This window comes from Mobula birostris, chromosome 3 (genome assembly GCF_030028105.1).
Source record: "Mobula birostris isolate sMobBir1 chromosome 3, sMobBir1.hap1, whole genome shotgun sequence".
NCBI classification, from domain to species: domain Eukaryota; kingdom Metazoa; phylum Chordata; class Chondrichthyes; order Myliobatiformes; family Myliobatidae; genus Mobula; species Mobula birostris.
The window spans coordinates 37,677,974-37,705,902 of NC_092372.1; the positions used below are offsets into that span (position 1 = coordinate 37,677,974).

The window sequence follows — 27,929 nt, forward strand, 5'->3', positions numbered from 1 at the left end:
CCTCGCAGGCTACATTTTATCAATGAAAGACGAAACTAATAGAATCCTCATTCAGATTCATAACACATGACAAGGAGCAGCTTTGGACTATGCAAAATTAAAGTTACCCTGAAATGTATCCCTGGTCAGTAATGGTAGACACGCCACATAATAGCAGATGCTTGTTCTATTCCAACTTATGAAAGTAATTTCCTAGAAGTCAATGGAAGTGAATATTATAAGCCAGGAGAATGCACAGCCACTACCATACAGCATCATTGGTGCTACAAGCCAAAGTTGAATTCTAGACAAAAGGGATGTAGACGTTATTAACTGGGCATAAGAAAGTAAATTCTCACATAGTATATAGAGATGTACTAAATTTAAAAAAAATAGAAACATTATACGATAAAACCTCAGGTAAATGTCATATTTCCAAAATTACAAATCACAATCAATCATGTGACCCAATATAAATAATAAAATTAGAACTTAGCGCCGTGCTAATCTCACCCTGATTCCTTCTTCTCCAGCTCTTTACCCTTTCTCCCATCATCTTCCAGCTTCTTACTTCATCCCCCTTCCCCCAAACATTTGGCTTCACCTATCACATTCTAGCTTGAATTCCATCACCTCTCCCCACCTTCTTATTCTGAATTCTCCACCCCCCCCTTCATTTTGAGTCCCAATGAAGGGTCTTGGCCCAAAACATCAACTGCTTATTTATTTCCATAGATGCTGCTTGGCCTGCTGAGTTCCTCCAGCATTTTGTCTGGGTTGCTCACCCTGAGGAACTCCTTCAGCACGGTCTAAATCTTGGCTCAGGAGATTCCTTTGAAGAGCTGGTTAGTAAGCTGTAAGATGGCTGAAGTGGATAACAGAAGTTGTTCACTGACCCATGTCAAACACAGGGTCATGCACAAGCTTGCCTTCTTTTTGAAACACCAATTGGCCTGAGGTATGCAAGACCTAGTTCATGTCTCCTGCAATTCTTCTAAAAGGGGTACAGAGAAGGCTCAAAGAGGTCTAAATGACTAAGCAAAAATCTACCTTCTTCACTTAATGCACATTGCATTGGCAGTCTTCAGTCCTTTTAATGACGTACAACAACATGGTACCAGTTAATATTCAGAAGCTAAAGTTAATAAAAAAACGGAAGATGCTGGAAACATGAGACTAAGCAGGCCAGGCAGCGTCTGTGGAAAGAGATGCAGAATCAATGTTCAGCTCAATAACTCAACCAAAACTGAAAAAAGTGAGAGGACAAAATTATCTTAAGTTTTATAGAATAGAAATACTGTGGAGAACAAAGAGAATGTCTATGATGGGTGGACACCAGGTATAATTGTTTATGATGAAGATAACTGGAGGAAGGGAAAAGAAACAAAATAACACTTTGAATAAATTGGGTAGGCTTCTATTCTCCAAACTTTAAAAGAAAGAGTTCCAGCATTTGGAATAATCTGATAGATGCTATACATAACAAAGATTTTCACTGTAGCTCAGTACACTACCATGTTCTTCAGATATTCTCTTCTCTCTAGCTCATAGAATCATTCAGCGGAGACAAGAGTCCCACAGTGCACAATGCCCACACTGGATATCAAGTACCACTCCATACCATTTCAATTTACCAGCGGTTTGTCAGTAATCTTCTATGTCTTGCCAATTCACTACTACTATGTCGACTCAGGCCTAGGGGGCCGGCGTCGGGCACGATGACGGACTCTCCACTTCTCCCTTTCCCTCATTAGTGTGTTAAGTTCATCTACATTAGCCGCGCCGCTGTCTTCTAGGAGCGTGTTGACCATAGTCTTGGGAGGGCACCCAGCGTTCATCTTCCCATGCTTGGGCTCCCATATGATGACTAGGCTGGCAGGTAGCTCGGGGTGGCGTAGACAGTGCCCCGCTAGTCGCAGTCTTGTCGCCTCGATTTTAATGGAGAGCATCGGTAGGTTGTTAGAGAGCACGACGTTCGTCATGTGCTGTTGCCAACTCACATCAAGAGCCATCCGGAGCATTCATGTATAGCAACCATCTAGAGACTTTCGCATAGTCTTGGTGAGTATCCACGTCTCGCATCTGTACATGAGAATGGACTCTATGACTGCTATGAAAATCCTCTTTTTAAGCCCTCTAGTCAGGTTCGACTTCCTGATTTCCTTTATGTCATTCATAGCTCTCCACGCCAAGGCCTTCCGTATCTTTATGTCCTTCTCCGAACTCATCAGGTACCACTTGCCAATTCAGGTACCGCTTAAGTATTAATGAGAGTACCTGCCTCCACCATCCACTCAGGCGTGCATTCCAGATTCTAGCTGCTTTTTGTACCATGAAGTTCCCACCTAGATCCCTCCTAATGTCAAGCGTGTTACCAGAAATGTTGTTGAAGGCAAGGCAGAGGATGTTGACTACATGGACTTTAGTAAGAAAATAGAATCAGGTTTATTATCACCGGCATGTGACATGAAATTTGTTTACTTAGCAGCAACAGTTCAATGTAATACATAATCTAGCAGAAAGAGAAAAGATAATAAATAAAATAAATAATAATAATAATAAATAAACAAGTAAATCAATTACGTACATTGAATAGATTTTTTAAAACGTGCAAAAACAGAAATACTGTATACTTAAAAAAAGTGAGGTAGTGTCCAAAGATTCAATGTCCATTTAGGAATCGGATGGCAGAGGGGAAGAAGCTGTTCCTGAATAGCTGAGTGTGTGCCTTCAGGCTCCTGTACCTCCTACCTGATGGTAACAGTGAGAAAAGGGCATGCCCTGGGTCTGGAGGTCCTTAATAATGGACGCTGCCTTGCTGAGACATTGCTCGCTAAAGATGTCCTGGGTACTTTGAAGGCTAGTGCCCAAGATGCAGCTGACTAGATTTACATCCTTCTGCAGCTTCTTTCTGTCCTGTGTAGTAGCTCCTCCATACCAGGCAGTGATGCAGCCTGTCAGAATGCTCTGACAAGGTCCCAAATGGGAGGTTAGTCAAGAAGGTTCAGTTACTTGGCATTCAAGATGAGGTAGCAAATTGGATTATACATTGGCTTCATGGGAGTAGCCAGAGAGTGATAGTAGATGGTTACCACACTTGTTGTAGGCCTGTAAGTAGTGGTGTGCCCCAGGGATTGGTGCTGGGTCCATTGTTGTTTGTTCTCCATATCAAAGAGCTCAATGATAATATGATAAACAGGATCAGTAAATGCACAGATGGCACCAAGATTGGGAGTGTAGTGGCGTACAAGGAAGACTATCAAAGCATACATTGGGATCTGCACCAGCTGGAAAAATGGACTAAAGAATGCCAGATGCAATTTAATGCAGACACGTGAGAGGAGCTCTACTTTGGAAAGGCAAACCTGGATAAGACTTACATGGACACACAACAGGAATTCTGTAGATGCTGGAAATTCAAGCAACACACATCAAAGTTGCTGGTGAACGCAGCAGGCCAGCCAGCATCTCTAGGAAGAGGTACAGTCGACGTTTCAGGCTGAGACTTACATGGTGAGCGGTAGGACACTGAGGGGTACAAAAAATGGAGAGATCTGGGAATACAGATCCATAATTCCCTTAAAGTGCGTCACAGATAGGTAGGGCCATAAAGAAAACTTTTGGCACTTTGGACTTCATAAATCAATGTACTGAGTACAGAAGTTGGGATGTTTGGTGGAAGCTGTATAAGATTTTGGTGAGGGCTAATTTGGAGTATTAGGTGCAGTTTAGGTCACCTACCTACAGGAAAGATGTCAAAAAGATTGAAGGAGGGAAGACAAGGTTTACAAGGTTGCTGCCAGGATTTAAGGACCTGAGTTATAGGGAAATATTCAAAGGTTTGCACTTTATTCCCAAGAGCGTAGAGGAATGAGGGGAGATTTGATAGAGGTATACAAAATTTTGAACAGCATAGATAGAAACAATGCAAGCAGGGATTTTCCACTGTTTGGGTGAGACTAGAACTAGAGGTCATGAGTTAAGGGTGAAAGGTGAAATTATTAAGGAAACATGAGGAACTTCTTCACTCAGAGGATCATGAGTGTGGAATGAACTGCCAGCGGAAGTGGTGGATGCAGATTTGATTTCAACATTGAAGAGGAATTTGGATAAGTATGGATGGAAGAGGATTTGGAGCTATAGTCTGGGTGCAGGTCAATTGGACTAGGCAGGTTAATAGTTCAGCACTGACTAGATGGGCCAAAGAGCCTGTTTCTGATTACTCTAATCCTCTTATTTCTTACCCTAAACTTATATCCACCTGCTTCAGATACATCTGCTATGGGGAAAACTCTTCTACTCCCGACTCAGTCTAGGCTCTCACAGTCTTCTCCTCCCCATGAAAAACAAATCTAATGTATCTTATCACTCCCTATAGATGAAACTTTCCATCCAAAGCAACATTATGGTGAATCTCCGGTCTAGATCAGGCAAACAGGATTAGTATACTGCAAAAAGGTAGGCATGGATGAGGTGAGATGAAAGGCTCAATCTTGTGCTGTTTAACTCTATGCTGCTATAACCTTCCTGTCCTATATTCTTTGTCTGGACCAAAAAAGACTTGTATCCTGTATATTTCCTTCACTAGTTTATTTACCTATGCTGTCATCTTCAAGGATGTTTGGAATTCCTTTCAAGAATCTCTCCGTTTCTCAATACACTGTTTGAGTCTGACAATCCATTGTATATGTCGTACACCTACCAGTCTTCCCAAAGAGCATCACCTCATATTTGCCACTGTTCTGCCTGTCTTAGCAACAGATCAATAACATCCTGTAGTCTTTGACTACCTTCCCCACAATCAACAGCAGCAATCATTCATTAACCCAGTGGTACAGAAATCGTTCATATTTCTTGGATAATTTTCTCCACTGATCTTTTCCCCTCTTTCCACGTGCTTCCTCACTGTTCCAGTCCAGATCTAAGGTCATTGACCAGTAAAGTGGTCTGCTTCTTTCTCCACATGTCGCCTGACGCGCTGAAAATTTCCAGTGTTTTCTTTTGTTTCCTCCAGGAGGACTCTTGCAAACAAAAGAAGCCTAACACCTAAATTAATAGCCACAAAGCATTCTGAAAGATTACTTCACCTAGGATTTTTTGGGTGGATTCCAAGAGATTTTGAATAGACTGATAAAGTGATCGAAAAATACAGCACAGAAACAGACTCTTTGGACCATCTAGTCTGCACAGAACCATTTAAACTGACTATTCCCATCAACCTGCAGTCAGACCATAGCCCTCCATATCCCTCCCATCCAAGTACCTATCCAAACTTCTCTTAAACGTTGAAATCAAGCTCACATGCACTACTTGCACTGGCAGCTTGTTCCACACTCTCAAGACCCTCTCAGTGAAGAAGTTTCCCCTCATGGTCCCCTTAAACTTTTCAACTTTCACTTTCAACCCATGACATCTAGTTGCAGTCTGCCACCCCCAGTCTCAGAGGAAAAAGCCTGCTTGCATGTACCCAGACATCCCACCTCTCCCGCAAGTTACGGGAGTCTCCGGCATATTGATAGCGGCTCCCTGACGCCTGGAAATTACATACAACATCCCAGAAATCGATTTTTTTGAGACAGAGAGCAAGCATCTTGATTGGTCTCACTTCGTGCTAAGTAGACCTATCAGTTTTCTTTGTGGGCGGGCTTTACAGTCGACCTCAAAAATAATGACAGTGTTGCTCGCTGCACTGTTTGCAACAGTGACTTTTCTATTACCCATCGTGGATTAAAATGTAAAAGACATGTTGAGGTGAGTTTACCAGGTGTCATTTGTTCATTAGCATAGCCAACGTTATTTAAACTAGCTGGCTGGCTGCTAAGGAGTTACGCAATTGATGTCCTACTTGATGAGGTCAAACTCCCCGTAGACTTGCTTAAATTTGTAATAGAATTAAAAAAATGACCCCATGATAATATAAGTACATATTTTAATGTCACATTTTCTGCATATATCCAACTTGGTTTACAGATTGGACACAATCACTAAACAAAATATTACATACACCCTTGCACCCTTGGAGGTCTTGGAGGTCGACCGGGGAGGGGAGGAATATGGGGTTGTGGGGTGGGGGCAGGGGTGCTACCTCCCTGAAATGAGTTTTTGCAGGGTGGCATGTCTGATATACCCCTCATAATTTTGTTTCCCTCTACAATGGCTCTTAAAGTTGCAAATTAAGGAATGATACATTAATAAATTAAGGCTTGCAAAATGGACCTTCAAGCATATTTGGTGCCAGGTTGGAAGTTGCAATTATTCTGCTAACATTGGGACGTACAGTCTTTAAGAGATTGTTATCATGGCTGGCTCCCCTAGAATAGCATTAAAAGCTGATCACTGCGTTTCACAGATGCTAACTGCTAGCTAAGCTCACAGCTGCCTCATCATTTGCCTGCTGATCCCTGGAAAGTGGATTGTTTTTTTTAAAAGAGACCTCCTCATGACACCCTGTGGCTGCCATGGAGATGAGGGGGAGGGGGAATTAACATCCAGCAAGGTCACTGATCAAGTGTTTAGGTCCTAATCAAGATGTCATGGTACTATCAAGTCAAAAATCACTGATATGCACAAGTACAATATATTACACTGATTAATCATTCTGTTGGGTTAATTTAAGATACCGTACATCGTACTTTGTTTTTTCCCCAGGCAAGATAAGTGAAGTAGATTATACACTCAGTAGCCACTTTATTAGGTACACCTGTCTGCCTGCTCGTTAATGTAAATATCTAATCAGCCAAACACGTAGCTATAGATGTGTGGTGGAAAGTGTACAACTGGCTGTATTATGGCCAGGCATGGGAACACCAATGCCTTTGAGTGGAAAATCTTACAAAAGGTAGAGGATTGGGCCCAGTACGTCATGAGTATAGCCCTCCCAACCACTGAGCACATTTATATGAAACAATGCCGCAGAAAAGCAGCATCAATCATCAAAGATCCTCACCACTGAGGCCATGCTGTTTTCTCACTGCTGCCATCAAGTAAAAGGTACAAATGCTTCAGAACTTACAGCACCAGGTTCAAGAACAGTTACTACCCTTCAACCATCAGACTCTTGAACAAAAGGGAATAACTGCACTCATTCTATTTCTAGTGTTCCCACAACTGATGGTCTCACTTTAAGGACTCTTCATCTTGTTCTTTCATGCTCATTATTTATTCCTATTTATCTATATCTGCATTGGCACAGTTTGTTGTTCATTGATCCTGTTTACAGTTACTGTTCTATAGATTTGCTAAGTATGCCTGCAGGAAAAAAAGAATCTCAGGGTTGAATGTGGTGACATGTATGTTCTCTGATAATAAATCTTTCTTTGAACTTTGAGCTTTAGCAGCAACTCAATGTATGAAAGCATGTGGTCAAGCAGTTCAGTTGTTGTTCAGGCCTAGCATCAGAATGGGGAAGAAATGTAATCTAAGTGACTTTGATCATAGAATAATAATTGATGCCAGATGGATTGGTTTGAGCATCTCAGAAACTGCCGATCTCCTGGAATTTTCACACACGTTCCCAACAATTTACAGAAAATGGTGCATAAAGCAAAAAAAATCCAGTGAGCAGCAGTTCTGTGGGCAAAAATGCCTTGTTAATGGGAGAGGCCAGACTGGTTCAATGTGACACAAACATGAGAAAATCTGCGGATGTTGGAAATCCAAAGCAACACATAAAAAATGCTGGAGTGACTCAGCCGGTCAGGCAGCAACTAGGGAAAAGAGTAAACAGTCGACATTTCGAGCCGTGAGCCTTCGTCAGGACTCTAAAGGCGACAGTTCCTCAAATGATCAGGCATTAGAACAGTATGTGCCAAAGAGCAATTCTGAGCACACAGCATGTCAAATTTGAAGCAGATGGGTTATTGCAGCAGAAGACCATGAACATACATTCAGCAGCTATTGCATTAAATGCAGGAGCCCATTCACTTCAAGGTTTAACCAATGTGTTCAGAAATGCTCTTCTGCACACCATTGTTGTATTGTGTGATTATCTGAGTTATTGTCACTCTCCTGTCTGTTTGAACCAGTCTGGCTATTCTTTGACCTCTCTCATTAAAGAGGCATTTTTTCCCCACAAAACTGCCAGACACAGGATTTTTTTTTTAGTTTTTTTAAACACACCTTCTGTAAACCCTAGAAACTACTGTGTGCTTAAAAAAAAATCCCAAGAGATTAGCAGTTTCTAAAATACTCAAACTACCGACAATCTTTCCACAATCCAAGTCACTTCAAACACATTTTTCCCCATTCTGTTATTTGGTCTAAACAATAACAAAATCTTTTGACCATCTATGTATGCTTTTATGCATTAAGTTGTGCCCACATGATTAGCTGATTAGATATTTGCATTAATGAGCAGGTGTACCTAATAAAGTGGCCACTGAGTGTACAGAGAATAAATAGAAATCAATCCAATTAGCGATGTTTTCCATATAACTAGAAGAAGGTGCTAGGTTTAAAGCTATATGGTGAAGGGCATGTTCAGTTCCAGTAGGATAGTACTTATCGTATAATATAATAGCGTAGAGACAATGGCACAAGTTATCAGCTCGCTGGCTGTCTCTAAAGGAAACTTGGAAGGAGGATTACTTCCCTTTATAGAATCCCACCCCCATCTTTCCCCACTGCCACCTGATTTTCATTCTTTGGGGTTCAATGGAATGAATTAATAGATATAGCTCCACTCTTCCAGATTACCAGTCACCTTTTAGCTGTCAGAAGCATTTCCAGTTCTAATTCCTCAGATCCCACAAGTCTGCAGTGAACTGCCCATTTGTTTTAGTATTACGAAGGTAAGCCTACAGTTGCCGACTAAACAGACAATTTCGGTTGAAGACAGTCACATGTTGCATCATTCATGCAGATGGAACTGATTTGTGCTGTATATTTATCAGTACTTCGAAAACCAGAAACGGTAATTTATTTGGTTTGAGGCACTTCACAGATTCAGCTATCAGGAGACCTAATCTCCTCTAGCTAAGGGAGGTAAACAGCTTTCAATTCCTTGAAATTTTGTCGTTGCTAGGGTTTGAGTAAGCATGACCCAGAGAACATCCAGGATAAATTAAGCAACTCTACTTGTGGGCAAAAGCAAAGTTGATTAGTCCAAAGACACAAAAAAAACTTAATGTTATACAGAACTAGCTTATAGGCCGAAGGGGTAAGAGCTCTTACCAAAAATACATCCATGGATGGCTAATGAGGTTTGGAATACAGTATCATGAAGTGAAAAAGGAGAAAAAAATACAAATAAGGCTAACCTTCACCAGATCCTTGTAATTAGAAGAGGGACTTAGAACAACATAAAGGAACATGCGCATAAAGTGAGCTACAAAAAGGATGAGAGATGCAAGGCATTATAAAATCAACCCTTTTTTTTCTTGGGAGTTTGGGATAAAGGATATGCTCAGTACAGAGTGACAACACTCCGTTCTCCCACAAAAATTAGTGAGATTGTAACTGAAAACAAGGAAAATAGTAAATTATAATTTGAAAGCAAATTCAGCAGTGACATCATGGATTAAAGGTCTTGGTCCTGTGCGATATTGTTTTATGTTCCATGTAATAGACTTTCTTCATGATTACTTTGTCAGGGGAAGAATATAGCATCCTAAAGAAACTGATGTTCATCAGGAACGTGAATTCTCCAAACTAAAGAAAAGTAACAATAATTAAATGAAAATCATTGGATTAAAATGTGACAAGCCACATGAATCAGATGATGAGAATACTGCGGGTAATTTAACTATAATCCTATGAAATCTTTTGATTTGAAATTATTTCTTTAGATTGTAAAACTCCATTATTTAAGAAAGGAGTTTTTAAACAATGGAGTTTTAGAAAACCACCTATTAGTCTAGTAAGTTATTGGGAAATTGCTGGAGAATGAAACGAAGCATGGAATCACTCTACATCTTGAGAATTTTTAGTTGAGCAGAGACAACTAAATCTGACTGAATGTTTTGAAAGGACAACAAACGTTTTAGGTTAGTTGATATTTATGGGTTTACTCGTATATTCTTCCAGAAGACATTTGGAAACTCATGCAATTGACAGCAAACTATTGACTTCTTTGGGAAATTAGCTGAGGTACTCAAATCAGCAGGATCTGACTGGAACAGTTACACAAGGATTGAGTCAGAATACATATCAGCAATTTTAAATGGTCAGATAGAAACCCATATTTCCAATGGTTCAGATAAAGGTGACTTTGGAAGCCATGCAGATTGACGCAAAGGGATAGCAACAGATTATGCAAATGATCAGGATTGTTGTTTTCCTTAAAATCTGCTATTGATTTTTCAGATTCTATTTCTTTCACTTCATTGCTGTGATTGGCCCCATATTCCTGTTGACCCAAGAGAATGTGATCTATTTGTTTTAGAAAAACAGCAGTGTTGTTGGACAGCATCTAAAAATGAGACAACAGAGAGCATGGCACTCTGCCAAGTAGCCAAGGCCTCTGAGTACTTGAACATTCTCAGTGCATTTGTAGTTCCTTTTCTGTGCAGATCAGACAGAATGTTGGGGATTTGACAGGAATTGTTTATCACCCTTATCAGTAAATGATTTCCAGGCAACAGAAACAGAAGAATGGCACAAGGCTTCCACACGCTATTCTCAAAATAATGGTTGAAGGATTGCCCACAATGCTTAACATGTTCCTTAACAGCCATTTCTAGTATGGTGGAACCCCAAACAGCGTTATACAGATTATGGAAAATAGCAGCGTGTTACTGTAACTGGGGCATATTGGGTGTCCAGGGAGGGGTAGCACCTCTGGTGACGGGCTTGTTGTCTCTGCCCAGGGGCAGCTCCCCCACCTGCCTCCCAGTTATCACCTGTGGCTCCAAGTAACTGTTTGCATGCGACTGTGGCCACAGCCAGGTATGCCACTTCGAAAGGCAGGCTAAACCACGTGAAGGTAGCCCGGAACCTCCAAACCTGGTGAGGTAGAGATAGGCACACCCCAGCAAGCAAAGCCAGTTCAGGTGGACTGAGCAACTGAGATCAACTACAAGATCCAAAGGCCAAGGAGACAGTGCTGCAATGCTTCGTGGAGAGCGAAGGGCTTGACAAGGCACAGAAAACACCCACTTGCAGCCGAGGAAGTACCCAGTCACGACGATTTTTCATACCATTGGACCAAGATCTTTGAGGCTTAGAGAGTAGAACTGCCCCTAATGTAACGGCTTTTTCACTATAAGCCTCCTTCTGCACAGTTTTTAAGTTATCATCGACAACAGTGAACCACCAGTGCACACAAACAACACCGTAGTTGCTTAATAACTTAAAGAACACAGAATATTGTGTTATTATTGTATGTCCATAAAACAAATCATGGACAGAATCATGAATCCACTTTTACTTCTATCAAACAACTTGTATTCTCAACCATCCAAATCCCACTTCAGGGCAAATTATGAAAAAACAATGTTTTTGGGATATTTTTAAATGCTTGAAGCTTATAAGATAATGGAACATAAACCAAACTGAATTTCATCCAGAGTTCAATTTCCTAACTTTTATTTTTGTATTGGTTTAATAAACCAGTATGTACAAGATTAATGCAACAATACAGATGGCAGATCCGTGCAGCAATTTCAGAAGCTTCCGACAGTTCACCGGATAAGCCCCGAACAAGACTAACAAGTAGTTTGAAGGACTCTGATATTAAAACAACAACCAAATGTGCTGCTTACTTAAAAGCGTGATTAATAAGTGGATATCACCGTCTTAACCATCAGCCCTCAGAGATGGCTATGCTCCTCTGTTTGACAGAACAGGTGAATCCTGAATTTATTGCCAAACTAACCAGGCTGAAGTATTTTTGATAGCAGCCATCTTTAAGTATTAGAGGAGCTAAGACAACAATCCTGTGAAAATCTGACATATAAAGACTTCTGCAATGTGAAGTAGGAAAATCTGCTGCATGTCACTCATTGTTATCAGTATTTATTTCTAATTCAATCTTTTATAAGCAAAAATATCAGCATATGACTCTGCTTCATTTTTCTTGCGCATCTATATTTCAGCAACTTACTTCAATGCAAATTCTTTATTTTTCTCCTATATCCTGACATTTTTACGTATTTAGTTGTGTTTTTCTTAAACATTAGGATTGACATTGACTTATTGTTCACTTCCAGTAATACTTTGCATGATCAAACAATTCTTTGTTATTTTTTTCAATCTCAAATTTCATGGTTATTTCATGATTGTATTTCCAGTTGGGACAATCTTTTACCATTTTTCTTCTCAAGCCTTTTCAAATTTCAAGATAGGTTCAAGGTTTTTATTGTTTTTACATAGTTCTACCTCCAGGTCAGGTAATTATCTGTGGGCAGCATGCCTGAACTGCTCAGTTGGTGTTTGTGCCCCAAGCCTAAAGACAAATTAATGGATTAGGGAGAACCTAATTATAGACGGAGAGAAAGAAGACAGTGGGAAATACTTAAAATGGTAATCATTAGAATTTATCAGAAATATAATCTGCTTGAAGAACAAATGTTAATGAATAAATAACATGATATCATAAAGCAGTAAGAAATAGAACAGAAGAGAAAACATACAACTAGAAATATTTAAAGGCTGAGATGACCAAAAAGAATATAAAGGGTCTGATTGTAAACAAAAATCATTTTGGAAAATTAAGATAAACCATTAATTTAAAATATCAAAGAACTTGAAAAGAAAATAAGTGATCAAAAAAACTATATAAAGGGGAAATTAAAATAAGGAAATAACCAGTAAAGAACTAGAACTACACGGGTCAGAAAACCAAATTATAAAATCAAGATTGCAGAATTGAAGAAATGATAGGGTTCGAAGAACAGAACCTGCCCAAGAGCAGCGGGTTTCCACCTCAGGATTTTAAGAGGGTCGGTGGATAGGGATGGGACAGATGGTATGGCATAGAGACATTTATGATGCTATTGGGACTGAACTTGGGAAGGTAAGTTGGTATCAGGTGTACACAGAGAAAGAATCAGAATCAGGTTTAATGTTACTGGCGTATGTCATGAAATATGTTGTTATGTGGCAGCAATACTTTGCAATACATAATAATAAAAGCAACTGAATGACAGTAAATATATATTGTAGCACTCTGGGTCGGGGGTTGGTGGTCTACAGCCCAGCCCATCATTCCTAGTGGCCAGCACTATCTATTGTTCAGGTTTTAAAATGCTTTTGCGGGATTTAGGTGGGATGTTCAAGTTTATTTATTGTTACATTTTAGCTTGTGTTATACAGTTATTCGCATGTGTGTTTGTGGGTCACTCTGACTATAACTGGGGTATGTGATCATCTCCCCAGTGGGTTCTCTCCCCAGTCATAATGCCTGGCCTGTTTTTGTGCTTGTCACAATAAAAAATGGTTTCTAGTTAAATGAGCTTTCTCATCTGTGATCATGGACCAAATGCTTGTCACAATATTTAAAAATTAGAAATTAAATAAGTGGCGCAAATGGAGAAGAAAAAGAAGTAGTGAGGCAGAGTTCATGGTTTCAATATTCATTCAGAAATCTGATGGCAGAGGGGGAGATGGTGTCCCTGAATTGTTGAGTATGTGCTCAATGCACAATGGAAACCTGTTGGTGGTTTAAGGGGGCATTTGTGTGAGGTTCTGGATATGTTTGTTCCACTGAGACAGGGGAAACAGAGAGTTGGAACCTCTAGTCAAGAAGAAGAAAGGAGCATACTTAAAGTTTAGGAAGTGGCTCAGAAAGTACTCTTAAGGTAGCCAAGAGGAGCTTAAGAAAGGACATAAGGAAGCCAGGAGTATATATAAGAAGGCCTTGGTGAGTAGGATTAAGGAAGACCCAAATGTGTTCTATACTTGTTTGAATTGCAGTATGATGATCAGAATGATGGTAGTATTGATCAGGTATAAGAGAAGAAACATGCCTGAAGGCAGAGGAGATAGTGTAGGTCCTCAATGAATACTTTGCTTCAGTATTGACCAGTGAGAGGGACCTTGGTGAATGTGAGGTGAATATAGAATGGACTAATGTGCTGGAACATGTTCTGTGTTCTAATATTTGGATTCTTAAACTACAGTCTTCCCATCTTCTCTGCACTGGCAAAGCATTGTTTTTGATGGGAAAATATCACATACTATTTCATCAATTAAGAAATAGGAACACTACACCTATTGGAGGGAAATTCCTGGGACCAATAATGGAGTGTGGTTGAATTCCATACATATTTACAGCTTCTAAATGAGACCTACAATGGATTTATAAAAGGTAGGCATAACTAAAGTGCCCAACTACTGTTCACAAATATTTTTTCAAGTCAAAATCCAGACAGTATTTAACAATATCTCTCATGAGGGTGTAGTTACAGAAACACAACATTAGAAAGGGAAATTACTGTTCTGGTTCCAAAATTGGCTCAATGTCTGGGAACAGCCACATAAGACACATCTCCTGGCTTAGCTTGTAAAATTTCTCTGAATGTTTCTGCAAAGCAAAGGTTCTAGTATTTCAGTACAACTCTCCTGCAATATTACATTATGCTGTTATTGAACTTTGCATTTCAAGAGGCCTGCACTTGGAAGAGGTGTAGCAGTGGTAGCAACAGTTGGAGTTCTCATTGGAAGTGCAGGCAGAGAGAAGATGACATTGCGAAAGGATGAGGAGTGTCTCAATATCATGTGGCAGGAGGTGAGAGGTATCAGATAACCCCTCAGTGATTCCTCTGAACCCCTCCAATTCCCACTCTTAGAACTTGCAAAGAGACACTCTTTATTTGATTCCAGTTACATCCTTCCCCTCTGCCTTAATGTTAAGTATTGAAACAACTTTCAAATCAATCACATTCTTAAAATGCAGACTGAGATGCTGCAATTGAACTGCCCTGCAGACAACACCAGCAATTGCAGTAATATAATGCCAAATGGAATAAATAGTTCCCATTTAATTTTTCAGCTAAATAACTACCCCACAGAAAAAAAGACTTCACTACTCTAATTTGGTGCTCTCCTTTGGTCACAGCTGAGCTGAAGGTGTTGGCAAGCATGGCTCTAGAAATCAACAGTCTCGGAAGAACAGTAAAGAGGTATGCAAATCTTACTTTAGCAAAGAATTTCTTGGGTCAACAGATGAGATGTAGAGACTGCAAGGAATCCATTTACTTCCAGTGTTTGACTTCCCACAATTGAAATGCTTCCCCCAAATTCTGGTACCTGCAGCTTTGTTCCAGGCCACCATGTTGGCCCAGCGTTAGATCAGCACTCTCAGTTCTGCTCAGTGCCAGAGCTGAGCTCATCAAGGGCCCTTCTCTGGCATCACTAATGCCAAAGAAACAATGGCCTTCCATGAGATAACTGGGCAATCACAATGCCAGAGATCCATGGATTTTTGGACATCAAGAGAATCAAATGATTTGGGGATAGGGAAAGGAGTCTTAAAGCAGAGGTTCAACCATAATCACAGTCTTTGGCAGAGAAGGCAAATAGTTTATTCTTGCATCTTATTCTTGTGTTCTTACTAGTTCAATGGAATAGTGTTATCAGATTATTAATGAGACTGTGAGCCACGTAAAGAGAAAATACCAAATAACCAAAAGATCCATGCATTTCCCATTCAATAGTTTCTTGACATCATAAATAGAGATTCCCACTGTGATAGATGTTCACTGTCCAGGGTCACAGGGGCTTTCGTTTTGCCAGTCTTTGTTTTCCAACACAGCTGTTGAAACCTCTAGAGATCATAGAGTTGTTTTTGAGTAAACTAATGTTCTTTGTTTAACTTCTGACAGTGAGACAGGCGCTATAAGAAGGCAAGACAGTGGCTATGCTTTATCAGGAGTCTGAAGAGATTTGGCATGTGAACAAATACACTCAAAAACTTGTATAGATGTACCGTGGAGAGCATTCTGACAGGCTGCATCATTGTCTGGTATGGAGGGGCTACTGCTCAGGGCCGAAAGGAGTTGCAGAGGGTTGTAAATCTAGTCAGCTCCATCTTGGGCACTAGCCTACAAAGTACCCAGGACATCTTTAGGGAGCGGTGTCTCAGAAAGACAGAGTCCATTTTTAAGGACCTCCAGCACTCAGGGCATGCCCTTTTCTCACTGATACCATCAGTAGGAGATACAGAAGCCTGAAGGCACAGACCTAGCGATTCAGGAACAGCTTCTTCCCCTCTGCCATTCGATTCCTAAATGGACACTGAAGCTTTGGACACTACCTCACTTTTTTTAATATACAATATTTGCTTTTGCACATTCTTTAAAATCTATTCAATATAAGTAATTGATTTACTTGTTTATTTATAATTATTATTTATTTTATTTTTTCCTCTCTCTCTCTCTCTGCTGGATTATGTATTGCATTGAACTGCTGCTGCTAAATTAACAAATCTCACGTCACATGCCGGTGATAATATACCTGATTCTGGTCATAAACGTGAGCCAGTCTTCAGTTCTTCATGTAGGTGGCAAGCAATAATCAGTCTGAAGTTAAAAGGACATTTTTGCAAACAAACAGCACTGTCTATACAACACAGGATGTTGGCCCACAACACTAGGGCTAATTGCTCAAGAGATTATGTTAATTGGTCTATTTCAACTTGGACAACGCTGACTAAGTTATTTAGTTCAAGGAATCTTGCAGACCAAATTGATACTATTGATACTATCACTTAGCACATCAAATTGTTGAGAGCAGTCAGGCCTGTTAGGAATGGTAAGGACAGTAAGAAGACCATAAGACCATAACAGATCAGAGCAGAATTAGGCCATTTGACTCATCAACTCTGCTCCACCATTTCAACATGCCTGATCCATTTTCCCTTCAAACCTCAATCTGCCTTCTCCCCATAATTTTTCATGCCCTGATTAATCAAGAACCTATCAACCTCTGCCTTAAATATATCCAACGACCTTAACTCCTCAGCTGTCGGTGGCAATGAATTCCACAGATCCACCACCCTCTGGTTAAATAAATTCTTCCTCATCTCCACTATAAGTGCCCAGCGAGTACAGGCACAGAGGCATCAAATGCTCCTCACATAATAACCCTCCTATTCCTGGAATCATTCTCGTGAACCTCCTCAGAATCTTCTCCAAAGTTAGCAGTACTTGCCCCTCCACCTATCTTCATATCATCCACAAATTTGGCCGTAAGAATGACAGAAGGACAGGGTGACTAGAATCCATTCCTCTACCTTTGACTTCGGCGATGGACATTTCATTCATCTGCACTTGTTGTTATGCCTTTTTAGCATACAGGAATTGTATCTGTGTTTTAGAAATCATTTGTAATTAGGAAATCCTTTATATGATCGAAAACCTCTGAGTTTTAAATGTTTTAAAATTTTGTCTGGATTTAAACATGTATCACTAAAAACAAGTGAACTGTGTTTAAACTACTTTGCTAGCTTGAAATATCTCCTCCTTCATAGGGAAGGCACGCCTACTGCTGAAATGGCAGGTATTGGCACCAAAAAACACTAGGGAGGATAAACAGGGAATTGAACTTTTCTCTGAAGAGTAAGTAACTACAGTATAACCTCCCCCCCCCCCCTTTAAGTGAGGGTACCCATAGCAGATCAGTAGAGCTACTAGGACTTGATGTTTCAATCCCTATGGTAAGTCTGCACTCTCGATGTTGGCAGTGGGTTTGGAATGGTGACAAGGAGGAAGGGTAGGCACGTCATCAGGGTCATCAGTTGGACACCCTCCTTCTTTGACTTTTCGTTGAAAAGCCCACAACATCTCCAGGGGACTCAACGGTGCTACCTGGTGTCCCAGATACACCCCCCTCAGTTCCATACCCTCCTGTCTTCATCTTGCAGCCCAGTTGTTGTCTTTCCTTTTGATCCAAATTCAATTGCTGCTTTCTTCTGCTGCGTTTGACAAGGACTTAATTTCTTGTTGGAGGGAGTAACCCTTCACCCCCATCTTCTTCAATAGACTGGCCATAGATGTAGCAACAAATCCCCTGCATCCCACTTCTACAGGGAAAATCTTGGCCTTCCAGCCATTCTGGGCAGCTTCAGTTGCCAGTTCAGAGTACTTGGTCTTTTTCCTCTCATAAGCTTCTTCGACACCATCTTCCCATGGATAAGACTTACAACATCTTTGAGTTTAAAATGTCACAGTTTACATAAATCAATAAACAAATTGGTAAGTAAGCAACATGAATTGATCAAACAACAGCATTATTTACATTGTCATATGACATCTTTTATACTCTGACATTTGTTTAAGTATTTCAGTTCATTGCTTTTAAATGATCCAGTTGAAATAACTAATTTTCCGAACTTATTTCACTTAAACATTGGAAAATGAGAAAAAATATATTAGCTTCTTGACACCACACAACTTCAATGATCATATCCCACCACTACTCCATCTAAACTAACGATATTAATTATTTAATTAATTCTTGTCTAGTGCCTGGACTTATTAATCAGCAATTATAATTAGCCAAGCCACCGAATAAACACATTCTGCTCCTGTAAAGAAATAGAGCAAAACATTTTTATGTTGATAACATTAAATTATTGTAAAATATTAACACAATGTTGGCCTTCAGCTTTATATCTGGAATATATTCTGAACGAGCGACTTTCTTGACTTCCTCACACAAATATTTAACTCAGTATTATGACTATTGTCTATTAGTTCTTTTTACTGGCCACCAATTACAGTTGTACCTTACTATTCACAAAGATTGGTGAGCTGATATGATTCTTATTTATTAAGACCATCTACTCTTTACCTGCTGGCAATTCAGATTTAATCCCAGCAGCTATATGCAATTGGTGTCTACTGTAGAGCTAATTAGCAGAATGCTGGGAAAATAATTTCCTGAGGGTTATGAAAATGCATCTCGGTCAAGTGGCCTTTATGCTCACTTCTTCATTTGATACACTTATTAGATCTTAGGCAGCAAATTGATACCGTCCACCAAATATCAGTTGTCTGTTTTGAATGTATCCATTACAATTTAAAAATAGGGGACAGTGTTCACTGCAATACTCTCAACATGTTTTTTTTAGTAAAATCTATGAAGAAACCTTCATTTATCCTTCAGACAATTTTTAAGGCCTTCTTTCTGGCAATATTATATTGTAGAGCATAGAACCTCACAGAAACAGGCCCTTCAGCCGATTTAGTACATGCCAGCCTGGTCATCTACCTGCAGCTGGACAATAGCCTTTCATGCCTCTCTTATCCATGCCCCTATCCAAACTTCACCGAATGTTAAAATTGAACCCGCTTCTACCACTTCCACTGGCTGCTAGTTTACACACTCACACCACTCTCTAGGGTGAAAAAATTTCTTGCTCAGATTCCCTTTAAATGTTTCAACTTTCACCCTTAACCCAAGACCTCTACTGCTAGTCTCAGCTAACATGATGGGGGGGGGGGGGGGGGGAGAAAAGCCTGCAAGCATTCACCCTGTATATACCCCTCATAGCGCAGGAAAGCTCAACAGAAATTCTTCAAGGTTCTAGTGATGAATCAGTATAGCTTACTGAAGGGCAATACTATACAACCCTGAAGATCCTGAAACATGGCAGTCTCAACAACATGTGGAAAAGCACACTGTTAATGCACCATTGTTCAGCACAGACCTGAGAGAATCTGCAGATGCTGGCAATCCAAAGCAGCACGCACAAAATGCTGGAGGAACTCAACAAGCCAGGCAGCATCTTTGGAAAGGAGTATTCAGTTGAGGTTTTGAGCCAAGGCCCTTCTTCCAGACTGGAGAAGAGTCTCTGCCTGAAACGCTGACTGTTTACTCTTTTCCACAGATGCTGTCTGGCCTGCTGAGTTCCTCCAGCATTTTGTGTGCGCTGCAGTATGCTTTCACCCCAAACTCCATTCTTGAAACTATATACATAACCCATTGTCGTAAAACCTTGTCTACACATGCCCAGCACATCTATCTGGTTACCCTCCTCCTTCCCTTTAGTTCATGGTCTACTGTCTTCTTCTATTAAATTCCTCCTTCTTCAGGCCTTTACCTCTTCCGCTGATCACTTCTCAGCCTCCTTAATGGTCGCATGATAATCCCTTAAAGAGCTCCCCAGGAATTTCACCCCTACCGAGCCAGCAGCAGCACTATTTCCCTCCCCAGCCCACTGCTCCCTCATTAGAACCACCACACAATCATTTTGCTCTATTTCCTTTGTAAAATCCAAGCTCTGCAACAGATGAATTGTTCTTGCTGTACACCACCTGCTTATAATTTATCTCATAATTCAAGGCACTTCAGCTGTTTAGCACATCAAATACATCAAAGTCCTTTCAAGAGATTACTCCTGAAATGGAGTTCCCACACATTTTCTGAATGCTTGAACTGTGATTGATTTAGATACTACACTATAAGGAAAGATTGAATAAGTTAGGACTTAATTCCTTGGAGCGGAGAAGATCAAGGGGAGAGTAGAAAGAGGTATGCAAGATGTGAGGGGCATAGAGGTCATGGGTTGTGGATGAAAGGTGGAAGGTTTAAGGGAATCATGAGGGGAAACTCCTACACTCAGATGATTGTGAAAGCGTGGAACAAGTGAGTCGCCCGACAACTGGTGCACGCAAGCTCTATTTCAAAGTTTGGATAGGCACAAGGGCGGCAGGGGTATGGAGGGCTAAGCTCCTGGTGCAAGTCAATGGGAGTAGGCTGTTTAAATAGTTTGCCATGGACTAGGTTGGTTGAAGGGCCTGTTTCTGTGCCGTACTTTTCTATGACTCTATTAATGGCTCAAAGATTTTCTGCAGCAGTGAGCTACCCTTGCTTATTTGCTGGCCTATATGAAATGCTCAGATTTACCTTGCTTGTTCCCCAACAGCAACATACAGAGAGAAGTTAATATCACCTGCTTTGTGCAAAGACAAAACTTCCTGCAAGGTAATCACCGTCACATAGAAAAGCGTGAACAAATCCAGCCCGCAGAATAGATGAAAACACTTCTTTTTTCAGCAATGTAAACCACATCAAAATCATGTTAAAGCTTCAAAAATAATGAATATTTCTGACACTTACAGTATTCTGAAATCATAAAACTACTAAAGACTCTCCAAAGTATTGAAAACTTCTTTGAACACAAAAAAGATAAAACTCAATGAAATAAACAAAGTCAAACAATTTGAAAATTACTCAAGTAATCCTTGTAATCAATATCTTCTATTGAAATAAATGCTGAGGTTATGCTTGTGGCTGATGCAAGTTGTTGATGCAAATTCCTATCGTAAGCGGTAAGGATCTGTTATGAGTACATGCTCCTCCAATCCAGTTTGTAATTGACAAAACCCCACAATGTGCTGACTGTGATTTCCGGAACTTTGAAATGCCAATATTTAGGCAGCAATCAGTTTATCGATATTGTACTTTTTTTTGATTGAGAATAAAGAGATGAAACAAGTAGTGCCAGACAAATCTTACCCAAATTGTATGAATAGATGTTGGATTACTTCCCAGTGAGACAGAATTTGAATAGAGTGTTATATAATGTGCTTTACATCAACTTTCAGCCAGCAACAATGATCTGACTCCAGTGGCTGATCACTCTGTGTGCATACCTGAGATCAGACTCCTGAAATAGACACTCCACTCCAAGCCTCATCATGCAAAACAGAAGATAAAAATCAAAGACAAAACATCAAAAACTTTCTTGAAAAGGTTCAATGTCATCATGGGACTCGCTGTCCCATGACTGATAAAATAGGGAAGGAGCTCTCTACATGACTGCCTTGTCCACTCATCCCTTCCCATTGATCTCCTTCTTGGTACTTAACCCTGCAAGCGGGACAAGTGTTATACCTTCCCCTACACCTCCTCCCTCAGCCAAACAAGCCTTCCAGGTGAGGTGACACTGCACCTACGAGTATGTTGAGGTCATCTATTGCATCTGGTCTCCCAGTATCTGACCACTCTACATCAGTGAGACCTGAAGCACATTGGGAGATCACTACATCAAGCACCTTCGCTCAGTCCACTACAAAAAAAATGGGACCTACCCATTTCAATTCAATTTCACATTCCCATACTGAAATGTCTGTCCATGACCTCCTCTACTGCCACAATGAGGTAAACTCAGGCTGGAGAAGCAACATCTCATAGACACTGATTTATTTAATTTCTGTAATTATACCTCTCATGTACCTTGTTTCTCCATTCTGCATTCTGGTTAACCCCTCACCTCTTCTCTTCTCTACACATGCCCAGCACATCCATTTGGATCCTCTACCCTCTACCATCTACCCTCCTCTTTCCCTTTAGTTCATGGTCTACTGTCTTCTTCTATTAGATTCCTCCTTCTTCAGGCCTTTACCTCTTCCACTGATCACCTCTCAGAACTTTCTTCCCTCCTGCCCTGGCCACCCATGTTCCCCATCATTTGGTCCTACAATTACCTCCCCTTACTTCTTTTTCTGGTTTCTGTCCCTTTCCTTTCCAGTCCAGATGAAGGGTTTCTGCCCAAAACTTCGACTTTATTTCTCTACATAGATGCTGCATGACTTGCTGAGTTCCTCCAGCATTTTAAGACCATAATATATAGGAGTAGAATTAGGCCATTTGTCCCATCGAGTCTGTTCCACCATTTTATCACGGCTGATCCATATTTTCTCTCAGCCCCAGTCTCCTGCCTTCTCCCCATATCCCTTCATGTCCTCACCAGTCAAGAACCTATCCATCTCTTGTCTTAAATATATGGAAAGACTTTGACTCCACAGTCGCCTGTGGCAGTGAATTCCACAGGTTCACCACTCTCTGGTAAAAGAAATTCCTCCTCATCCCTGTTCTTAAAGGATGCCCCTCTATTCTTAGGTTGTGTACTCTGGTCCTAGACTCTACCACTGTAGCAAACATCCTCTCCACATTCACTCTATTGTGGTCTTTCAACATTCAAGCGGTTTCCTTTAGGTCACCTCTCACATTTTACGTGTATAGCTCAAGATTTCCAGTATTTGTAGTATCTCTTGTGTTTAGGAAAAGAGTAATTGGTTTGATACCGAGAACCTCAAGCTCTTCATTAGGAGCATACAAAAGCCCGACGTAAATCAGTGAAGGAGTGCACCACCTCACTAACTGATGACCTGTGCTAGAATATGCAAATCCTAAATTGTCCAAAGCAGCCACCTCAGAGCCTACTGAACTTGAGAATGAGTCGCTCTCGGCCCCAGTAAGTTATTACAAGAAATAATTGACGGTGCAGATTTCCCCTTGTGTGAACAACTGTCATTAGATGTCTCAGACTTTGCATGTTTGATAATCGAACAGCAACTGCTGAATGGGGAAATTCTTCAGGGATTAACTCTGGCATTGTTTAATTAGAAAACCATGCAGTAGAATATTGTTATCTCTGTTGCGACACCTACCTTTTCCTGGTACTGTCGTCTTGATGAGTCTAAGGACTGGATGAGTGCTGTGGCATGGCCAACAAACATTGCGTAGCATGTAGCTCCAACTATCATACTCAGCATGGTTATCCAGAGATCAGACATCGACACTGGTGCCCGAGCTCCATAGCCAATGCAAAGCATGTGGCTCATCGCTTTGAACAGTGCATAGGAGTACTGCATCCCCCATGAATCATTCTGCACGGAGAGAAAGAACACTCAGTCAGCAAAAACTTCTGAAAGATTTCATTTTTCATTTTATTATTAGAAGTGTAATGGATCACTGGCTGCTGCCACATTAGACCACTAACATTCCTTCAAACCGACCGGGATTAGCTGGCCTTGAGAGACTGCTGTTCTCTGCTGTTCTTTGTGCTTTTTTGCTTACAGATTCAGAAATTCAGAGATCATGTTGTTACTATCATTGTATTTCTATTTTTATATCTGGCTCTATTTCTTATCAGCTGCATTGCTTACTGTTTGATCTTTTTATAGAATCTAACTCTTATCAGTGTACGAAATCATGCATGTATAAACACAGACTGGGAAACACATGCACAAATAGTAATAACTGATACCTAAATTGTTAATAGACAGTGCAAAGATATATATGCATGACTTATTAAATTGCCTGCTTAGATATCAAGGTATTTGGATTTTAACCTCTTTTGATGAACTGAATATGTATACAATCAACACTCAATTGGATCATCTTCAAAAATGTATGGAATTTGACAAAAATGTGTTAGAAAATCACTATGATGACTTGCATACAGAATCATGTAGTTGAGCAGGACCAACAGTACCGTGCAGAAGTTATATATCTATGTGCTTAACTTTTGTACGGCGCTGTATTTGTCAATGTGGAGCACAGGGTAAGATCGTAATCTGGCCGGAGCAAAGGATGTTGGGAATGGCGAGGGTGGACTGCCACAGGAGGGGTGTGAGACAGGTGGAAATGGAGTGCCATGGGCAAGAGGATGGTGCAGGTGGAGACGCACCCAGCCCTGAGACACCAGACGAGGTCATTTGATTTCAAACAATCGGTTTATTGACCATGAAAGAATGTCTGTCTGATGCTTCCTGCTCCCTCCGATCTCCCTTCCCCTTTTCCCAACAGTGATTCCCTTCTGCCTGCTCCCTTCCCACTCTCAGTCCTCAATAGAGACTGAGAGCCATATCAGAGTGATCAGCAGCACTGGGGCTTCACAGGGGACTGTTGTGTCTCCCTTTCTCTTCACCATTTACACCTCAGACTTCAACTACTGCACAGAGTCTTGTCATCTTCAGAAGTTTTCGGATGACTCTACCATAGTTGGATGCATCAGCAAGGGAGATGAGGCTGAGTACAGGGCTACAGTAGGAAACTTTGTCACATGGTCACATGGTGTGAGCAGAATTATCTGCAGCTTAATGTGAAAAAGACTAAGGAGCTGGTGGTGGACCTGAGGAGGGCTAAGGCACTGATGACCCCTGTTTCCATCCAGGGGGTCAGTGTGTACATGGTGGAGGATTACAAATACCTGGGGATACGAATTGACAATAAACAGAGTGAAGGCTTAAGGGCTTCAGCTCAATGGGCTTAGGCGGAAACGGGTGAGGCGAGGAAGGTTTGGTATTTATTTTCTGTTGTTATTTGAGGAGAGGGGCAGTATGAGTGTGACAGCAGTTTGTTGTTCTCGGTGTCGGATGTGGGAGGCCCTGGAGTCTCTACGCCTCCCGTACGTCTACATCTGCGCCAAGTGCATCAAGATGCAGCTCCTAAGGGACCGCGTTACGGAACTGGAGCTGCAGCTCGATGACCTTCGTCTGGTCAGGGAGAGTGAAGAGTTGATAGAGAGGAGTTATAGGCAGGTGGTCACACCGGGGCCACAGGAGGCAGGCAAGTGGGTCACGGTTAGGAGGGGGAAGGGGAAGAGTCAGGTAATAGAGAGTACCCCGGTGGCTGTGCCCTTTAACAATAGGTACTCCTGTTTGAGTACTGTTGGGGGGGACAGCTTACCCGGGGGAAGCGACAGTGGCCGTGCCTCCGGCACAGAGTCCGGCCCTGTAGCTCAGAAGGGTAGGGAAAGGAAGAGGAGGGCAGTTGTGATAGGGGACTCGATAGTAAGGGGGTCAGATAGGCGAATCTGTGGACGCAGTCCAGAGACCCGGGTGGTAGTTTGCCTCCCTGGTGCCAGGGTCCGGGATATTTCTGATCGTGTTCAAGATATCCTGAAGTGTTTACAATATATATTAATGACTTGGATGAGGGAATTAAATGCAGCATCTCCAAGTTTCCGGATGACACGAAGTTGGGCAGCAGTGTTAGCTGTGAGGAGGATGCTAAGAGGATGCAGGGTGACTTGGATAGGTTGGGTGAATGGGCAAATTCATGGCAGATGCAATTTAATGTGGATAAATGTGAAGTTATCCACTTTAGTGGCAAAAATAGGAAAACAGATTATTATCTGAATGGTGGCTGATTAGGAAAAGGGGAGGTACAACGAGACCTGGGTGTCATTATACACCAGTCATTGAAAGTGGGCATGCAGGTACAGCAGGCGGTGAAAAAGGCGAATGGTATGCTGGCATTTATAGCAAGAGGATTCAAGTACAGGAGCAGGGAGGTACTACTGCAGTTGTACAAGGCCTTGGTGAGACCACACCTGGAGTATTGTGTGCAGTTTTGGTCCCCTAATCTGAGGAAAGACATCCTTGCCATAGAGGGAGTACAAAGAAGGTTCACCAGATTGATTCCTGGGATGGCAGGACTTTCATATGAAGAAAGACTGGATGAACTGGGCTTGTACTCGTTGGAATTTAGAAGATTGAGGGGGGATCTGATTGAAACGTATAAAATCCTAAAGGGATTGGACAGGCTAGATGCAGGAAGATTGTTCCCGATGTTGGGGAAGTCCAGAACGAGGGGTCATAGTTTGAGGATAAAGGGGAAGCCTTTTAGGACCGAGATTAGGAAAAACTTCTTCACACAGAGAGTGGTGAATCTGTGGAATTCTCTGCCACAGGAAACAGTTGAGGCCAGTTCATTGGCTATATTTAAGAGGGAGTTAGATATGGCCCTTGTGGCTACGGGGATCAGGGGGTATGGAAGGAAGGCTGGGGCGGGGTTCTGAGTTGGATGATCAGCCATGATCATAATAAATGGCGGTGCAGGCTCGAAGGGCCGAATGGCCTACTCCTGCACCTATTTTCTATGTTTCTATGTTTCTAAACTGGACTGGTTAAAGAACACTGAGGCTGTCTACAAGAAGGGTCAGAGCCGTCTCTATTTCCTGAGGAGACTGAGGTCCTTTAACATCTGCCGGACGATGCTGAGGATGTTCTACGAGTCTGTGGTGGCCAGTGCTACCATGTTTGCTGTTGTGTGCTGGGGCAGCAGGCTGAGGGTAGCAGACACTAACAGAATCAACAAACTCATTCGTAAAGCCAGTGATGTTGTGGGGATGGAACTGGACTCTCTGACGGTGGCGTCTGAAAAGAGGATGCTCTCCAAGTTGCATGCCATCTTGGACGATGTCTCCCATCCACTACATAATGGACTGGTTGGGCACAGGAGTACATTCAGCCAGAGACTCATTCCACCGAGATGCAACACTGAGTGTCATAGGAAGTCATTCCTGCCTGTGGCCATCAAACTTTACAACTCCTCCCTTGGAGGGTCAGACACCCTGAGCCAATAGGCTGGTCCTGGACTTATTCCCTGGCATAATTTACATATTATTATTTAATTATTTATGGTTTTATATTGCTATATTTATACTCTATTCTTGGTTGGTGCAACTGTAACGAAAACCAATTTCCCTCGGGATCAATAAAGTATGACTAATGACTAATGCCCAATGACTAATGAATCAGCTTTATTATGACTCACATGTCATGAAATGTGTTTTTTTTTGCAGCAGTGCTGCAGCACAATATATAAAATTACTACAGTACTGTGCAAAAGTCTTAGGCATCTTAGCTGTATATAGTATAAGTGCCTAAGACCTTTGCACAGTATTGTACATGGTTTACAGCTTCTAAGTACAGTTTATTTTACACAGATCACTGAGAAAAATGTCAGATCTTACAGGTACTCCTTCCCTTAGGAGTTATATTTCAGCAGCATAACATACTGCCAGGGAGGTGAGGAAAATGGTGGCAGAGGGAAGTCTGGACAATCCTCCATGTTGTGATCTGCCACGATGAGTTAAGCATGTGCGTCCTCACATTAGTGTGTGATCAGGGATGAATTAGGAAGAAGAGCTTGTGACATTGATGTGATTTATTTTACAAAAACCTACAAGCAGTGATGGAACAACTAGTGACAAGGTTTCAGTTATGCTGAGCATTGAAAACAGAAGTTGGCTGATGATGTGAGGATGTCAAAATGCAGACTCTTTAATAGCTAGTCTTAGAAGAACTTGTTTCTAGTTTTGCTCATGTATATTCAATTAAAATGGTTGCACACATTATTTACGATATGTCAAAAATGGAATAAATAACACATACATTATTTGCAATGTCATTGGTGTGCAACTGTCACTGTGAAAACAACATACACATGAGCAACTTTGCATACAAAGTACCAAAGCCAAATTCCCCTTGGGA

General features: G+C 41.2%; 1 protein-coding gene across 2 annotated transcripts in view; it reads right to left on the minus strand.

Moving 5' to 3' along the window:
• LOC140194566 (potassium/sodium hyperpolarization-activated cyclic nucleotide-gated channel 1-like) overlaps positions 1-27,929 on the minus strand; it is a 255,750-nt gene that overhangs the window by 99,414 nt on the left and 128,407 nt on the right. For both annotated transcript variants that reach the window (XM_072251785.1, XM_072251786.1), the window contains exon 4: positions 23,316-23,534. In XM_072251785.1, the coding sequence (XP_072107886.1) occupies positions 23,316-23,534 (219 nt within the window). The remainder of the gene's footprint in view (positions 1-23,315; positions 23,535-27,929) is intronic.